Source organism: Lathyrus oleraceus, chromosome 4, assembly GCF_024323335.1.
Source record: "Lathyrus oleraceus cultivar Zhongwan6 chromosome 4, CAAS_Psat_ZW6_1.0, whole genome shotgun sequence".
In the NCBI taxonomy this organism is placed as follows: domain Eukaryota; kingdom Viridiplantae; phylum Streptophyta; class Magnoliopsida; order Fabales; family Fabaceae; genus Lathyrus; species Lathyrus oleraceus.
In genome coordinates this window covers 414,600,083-414,606,395 of record NC_066582.1, presented here as the reverse complement: position 1 = coordinate 414,606,395, position 6,313 = coordinate 414,600,083, and the positions used below count along the sequence as shown (strand labels likewise).

Genomic DNA, 6,313 nt, shown 5'->3' with positions numbered 1-6,313 from the left:
TGTAGTTGAGAAAGTGTTAGACACTGCATTATTGAGAGGATAAGCTTATGTAGCTTTTAACGAATTTCATATCCTTATTGGAGGTGTATGATTTGCAACATACACTTGATGAAACCACATATATGAGTGTCGAGTAGGGCCACTTGTATGAGATCTTGGCGAAATTTCTAGAGCACTCGTGAAAATAACCAGGCACACACACGGTCTATTAGCGCACCACAACGCCAAGAACAAGAATTATGGAGTGTGATGTGGGTGGTAGACCTCTAATTTACGTAAAGTGTATTTGATACATATAGCTTGCTACACCAATTTCACTTTGTGTGTTAAGTATTATCATTCTTTCAATGTGTGTTAATCACTATCATTCTAGGACTAGTTCATATAGTTTGTTACACCTGTTTGATGCATCACATCTATGACGTTAATCTAATATATATTTTTTAAAATATTTTGAACTTTTGAAATATGCGGGGGATTGTTGTAAATTTTTGTTATATTTCAAAAGTTTTAAACTAAATCTTCTTAATGTGCATACCAATGACAAAGAAGATACAGATGATTTAAACTGATTTCAAGTCCTCATCAATGACTGGGGTTTCAGCAACACTCTTGACTTGGAGGAGAAGAAAGTTCAAGGAGTATTGGATAATGCTCTTCATAAATGAACTCTTGAGGAAATGAAAGAAAGAGAAGAAAAATTCAGAAAAGCTTTTGGAAATTCTTATTCAAGTCAACTCAACTGATAATGAAACTTAATACATTCTTATTCATGTATATACTATTGACACTGCCTCTAATTTATATAACTGCTTTCTAACTGCATATAGTCACTTAGTGCTTATACTTTTCAAGCTAACCAACTTCAAGCAACTAATTAACCGTAGATTACTTGCAACACAAGCAACGTTTTTTACATTCAAACTATCAAGCATTTAATGGAATATTCTTGCTGGCAATTTAGAAATCCATCCTTCTTGATCAATAAAAGAGAGACTCAAGAACTTATCAAGTTCATGTCCACTCAAACTCTTCATCCATTTCACGCGTTTTGATTTGTCTGCTCCAGGACCTTTGCATCCCTCCTCCACAAAAGTAAGCTTTGATCTGTAGTTATGTTAATTTCACATATTAACGTAAGATAGTGTTGATGTGATGATTCACTAGTAAGAATAAAACTTACTCGTGGCCGACATATGTCGTCTGACTCCAACCCTCAGGTCTAACAGCATCTGATAGGTAAGAATTTGCTATGATCACTCTTGCATAAGAGTCCATAGCTCTTCCAAGTTGAAACTTTCCTCCTGTCCCACTTATGTTACAATTTTTAAACACAAATCCACTTGGATCATTTGGTGAATCTCTATATTGTGCTGTAATAACTCCATTCTTTTTTAGACCCGACTTTCCCGTTGAAAAATATATCGTACTTGCCTACATAATTATGAATAAGATATCAACTTGATCTGGGCTTATACCCGACTCTTAAAGCTAAAACAAACAGACTCAGTATTTTACCTCAAAGAGCGATTGACCTTGCCCATATATGAAATCAACCGCACCTTGGATGTAACAGTTGTTGTAGTAATGGCGACCGGAGTCATCATTTAGGGTATCTTGCACTCCAAGAAAACTACAGCTATAGAAAGCACATTTATCTGCATGAATTTTAGCAGCTCTTGCTTGTGTGATGTTAGTGGCCTCTAATAATATTGGGTTGTTCAGTATATTCTACGAACATATGGAGTACATAAAATGAATTAATTATGTAATATTCAATAATGATTATGCTTTAAATAAATATAATTATTTTATATAACTAATTTACCGTAAAAGTAATGCCCTTTGCAGCTGTATTATCTGCTTTTGTTAAGAAAGTAGCAATGTCATGAGAGCCCCATTCTATACTTGTGGACTGACTACCAGCTCCTTCCAGATAAATGCATGGTTTGTTGATGGGAATGAAGACTTGCTCTCTGGATATAATGCAATTTTATATCATCTATAATTCAATGTATAATAAAAATGTTACATATATTAATAGTTAAAAAAGGAGAAATATACCTATAAACACCAGAGGAAATTTGGATATGAATCCATTGAGAATTTCCTGCAGGGACAGCATCAATGGCACTTTGAATTGTTTTGAAATTTGCTTTGCCTGATTGACTAACACTAATACTCTTCAAAGGTTTGTTACTACAATCATGAGATTCACAAATATCAAAGAAAAGAATTACAAATATTAAAATGAAAGCAAATGAGGGTAGAGACTGCATGTTTTTCTCCTATTCTGTATGTAAATGTGGTGCAAACTACAGAGTCAAGATTTTATAGTCTAACCACTTATTGTGGGATTTTCAACCTATTTTTTTTTCTGTTTATAGAAATAAATAATTCAGGTATTTATAGCATAGTAATATTGTTTTTTTATTTTGGAAATTTATTTGATATGAATTTATTTCTTAATTAATATGTCTTTGAAAATTTATTTTATATGAATTGTTATAAAAAGAAATTAATTTGATTCCTAAGATATTTTTTATTTGTATTTCAACTTAGAAAGTTTTATTAAATCGAAAGGACTTATTTCTTGGAATATTTTATAAATATAACATTTGTTGATTTTGAGGATTCGTTCTGGTAATTTCTTAACTATGTAATTTAATAATATTGTTGTAACTCTAATTGGGAGGAGAGCCAAAATCATTAGAAAAATGACATTTTGAGACAACATTTTAGTGAGTGTGCGGTTTTTCTATATTATTTTATAAAAAATCTTTATGTTTTTACAAAACATCTATTTTTCAAATATGATCGGTAGATCTTTTACATTTCCTCTCTTACACATTTTAAAACTTTAAGATTTTGTCAAATACATCGATCATATATGAACTTGCTTGAGAATTCTTGGAGATGAGGCTTGACATGTTTTCAAAGCGGATGCTATCATCAGAGGATATCAATGATATCAATGATGATTATTAAACCCTAACTCTTTGGATTTATTCGAAGGAAGAGTTTGAAAAAAAAATATTTTGTGCATCTTTGTCTGCTTGACATACTTGCTTGTCTTTGAGTCAAGTTACATCTTCACATGTTTATAACCATGACAGACAAACTACATAGTTTTAATCACTTATTAATTGAACTTGCAAACACATAGTTTCATATTCTCCCCCTTTTTTATGATGATAATGCATCTCTCAGGGAGGTGGTAGAAAAAACAACAAGTAGATAAAACTGGAGTGTTTAAACCCCCATCATACGATGTGAGAGTATACTCTACTCCCTTTTGAGAAAATTATCACTTTGCTTAACACCTAACGCACCTACCTCCAGGGATGTTCAATGATTATCGTGACTGAAAAATTTACAAATCGCCATCATCCTTTATTTGTTCCTAAGGAACAGGGAAATAATAAGGAACAGAGAAATAATGATAAAACATAAAGTTAAGGTGAGACACTAAGGTTCGGGAGTCGGTTAAGCAAGGAGAAGGTATTAGATACCCCTTACTTCCATTGCACTCAATGGGATTTTCCTCTAATTCTAGGGCTACTAGGTTTTTCTAAAGATGTTTGCTTATATTATTTATTCTTGCATAATTACTTATTTATCATGAAGATTTTATTATTAAGGGAAAATGTTTGATTAAAAAGAAGGACAAAGATTTTTTTTTTGTTATTGTACTAACTAGAGTGTTACAACTCAATGCCTACATACCCTTAAGTTTAATAAAGGATCATAACACCGTAGTTCTTCTAAAAAATATTTGTTTGTTTTATTGATTTTAGATCTTAAAAAGTTCTCAATGCATCGGGGGATGAGAGATGTTTGATTTGAAAAATGCCTCGATACACAATGGCGGAGAATTTATATTTTAAATGTGTGGAGTTAATTTTAGTTGACTTGTTAATTGCAAAATGTTCATTAATTTGATTTATAAATTAGATTAGATGTTATGGTTAGTTTGATTTAGAAGTTAGGTTAAGTATTATATACATAGTAATTTTGGATTAAATGAGAAAATAATAAATAGGTTAAATGAAAAAATTATTATTATTTTTAATTCCCTTAATTAATTAAACCCTAATTATTAATTATTCTAATTAAATTAACCATAATACTCTAAAATTAACCTTAATGTTATGCTATATGTATTTTTTTTTATTATTATAATGAATCTAATTAACTCTAAATTAATTTCTTTAAGCTAATTATGCTCAATTAAGCTTACTAATCAAAGTATAAAACCCTAGTTATTAATTATTATAATTAAACTAGCTAATTGTTAAATTATTAACCACAATTAAACTTAATTATCTAATTAATAATAATTCTAATTAAAAATATAAAATTAAAGTGAATAAAATAACAAAACCTAAGGGGTTGTAAAACTGGTGTATATTAGTAGGTCGGTTGAATTGGGGTGAGCAAATAGTAAAGGCAGAAAGCTCAAATTGGCTTCTAGAGCCCAACACAGAGGGAATACCTATAGGGAGAGAGTCAACGGTTGACTGGGTCTCTTGATCGAGATCAAGTGGATCATGTGGTGTGAAGTCCTAACCTTATATTGATATTACTAGTCAAAGTACATGAAATGGACAACTACGATGCAAAGTCAACCTTGGCTTAGGGTGGACGTGTGCATATAGAGATGAGTCAGAGTCAACCAATCGAGTGGCCAACATGGGGTCTCGTGTTGGTGAGATGGCCATTAAGGGAGGGGGTATAAGACCCTGATCCCTTCAGAAATGGATCATTTGTGATCCTCATTTATCTTTCTTCTCTCTCTCTCTCTCTCTCTCTCTCTACCTCCCTTCATCAATCAAACCCTGGCCTCTTACCAGCATAAACCTCCATGAAAAATCCAACTCCGGTTGAACTTCAGTCGGAGTATTCAAACATTCATATGATCCCCATAAACACTCACCCAACCTTCAACTTCTAGGTTTCCTAGATGAACCCTAAGAACCATAACCCTTCAGATGAACCTTAGGGTTCATCTGATGAACCTTAACCCTAATTTCTACAAACTCTAACCTTAAAATTATCCAGAAACCTTTAATCTGATCTCAATCAAACCTAAAGCACAAATCAACCCTTCCCTAACCCTTAACAGAAACCAAACACAAACAAAACCTAGATCTACCGATCAAAACAGATCTAGAATAATCAAACACAAATATGCAAGTTGAATAAGTGAAAGAAGGCAAAGGTATAACATCCAACCAACCTACGAAGATGAGAGATTCTATGGTAAAAAGGTAACCGCTTCGATTCTTTTCCTTTTCTTTGATCCGGTTTGTTCTCCCCCCTCTTCTAAATTATTCTTTTCGTCCTTGTGTGAGGTACCTCTGGTTTTATGATGGTGGTTTTGCTAGGAAGAATTAGGGTTTCAATGTGAAACCCTAATCACTATTTGGATAGAGATTTTAAGTGGAAGTTTCACGGCTTTGCAGAAGCAATTAACACTTAGATTTTTCTTTATTTTTATTTTTTCGTCCCTAATTCTGTTTTATATTTAGGTATTTATAGAATTAGAATTAGGTTTAGAATTTAAGTTAGATTGATTATTTTAGAAAGTTTTGAAATCTGATTGATTGTAATTAGATATTTGATTCAATTAGGGTTTTTCTAATTTGATGTATCTGTACAATTTTCTTGTAATTTGTACCATGTAATGTATCTTTGAAAGAAATTGGAAGGTTTTTATTGAATTTGAATTTGTAAGTTTTTGATCCATTTAATTCTATTGATTGCGCAGGTTTTAGAGTTTCTGAGAATTGGAGGAAGTTGGGGATGAATCTGAGTCATGAGTTTAACCCAGTTCGGGTGATGGACTTGGGTCATGTGCTTGACCCAGTTGGGTTATGGGCCTAGACATGATTCGGTCAACATCTTGGCCGACCTTAAATAATAATATAAAAAATATATCATCACCACTTTAATAACCTTTGACTAATAAAATAACTATCAATAAAACATTAGTCCAATAAAATTAATTAATATTATAAACTAATCTTACTTAATCTAATTAACTTAATTAATCTAATCTACATAATTTAATTATATATTAATCAAAATTCCAATTAATTTAGTTAATAACATAAATTAATAAATATTTTATTAATTTAATTAATCAAAATTCAATTAATTTAGTTAATTAATATAAGTTAATTTACTACTTAATAATATTGAAGACCCCTAAACTTTAATCTCCTAATAAGGTAATAGATAAATAAAATAAATTGTCATGTTAAACTAAATCCTAAAATGTCCTAAAAACCAGTTAACCATGATAGGATCA

General features: G+C 31.2%; 1 protein-coding gene across 1 annotated transcript; it reads right to left on the bottom strand.

The window, feature by feature from the left end:
- Positions 1–935: 935 nt before the first annotated feature.
- LOC127137772 (probable pectinesterase 29) lies at positions 936–2,279 on the bottom strand. The gene is made up of 5 exons (XM_051064195.1): positions 2,065–2,279; positions 1,829–1,976; positions 1,519–1,731; positions 1,184–1,434; positions 936–1,107 (listed from the first exon to the last, which is right to left on the bottom strand). The coding sequence occupies exons 1-5, from the start codon at positions 2,277–2,279 to the stop codon at positions 936–938; spliced, it is 999 nt and encodes a 332-aa protein (XP_050920152.1).
- Positions 2,280–6,313: the final 4,034 nt, after the last annotated feature.

Bases quoted from the DNA above. Each gene is read 5' to 3' on its own strand.
- LOC127137772 (XM_051064195.1), bottom strand. From the start codon at position 2,279: ATGCAGTCTCTACCCTCATTTGCTTTCATTTTAATATTTGTAATTCTT. The intron at 1,732-1,828 runs GTAAATTAGTTA...ATATGTTCGTAG, and splicing joins CAAAGGGCATTACTTTTACG to AATATACTGAACAACCCAAT. The intron at 1,108-1,183 runs GTAAGTTTTATT...ACATAACTACAG, and splicing joins ACGACATATGTCGGCCACGA to ATCAAAGCTTACTTTTGTGG.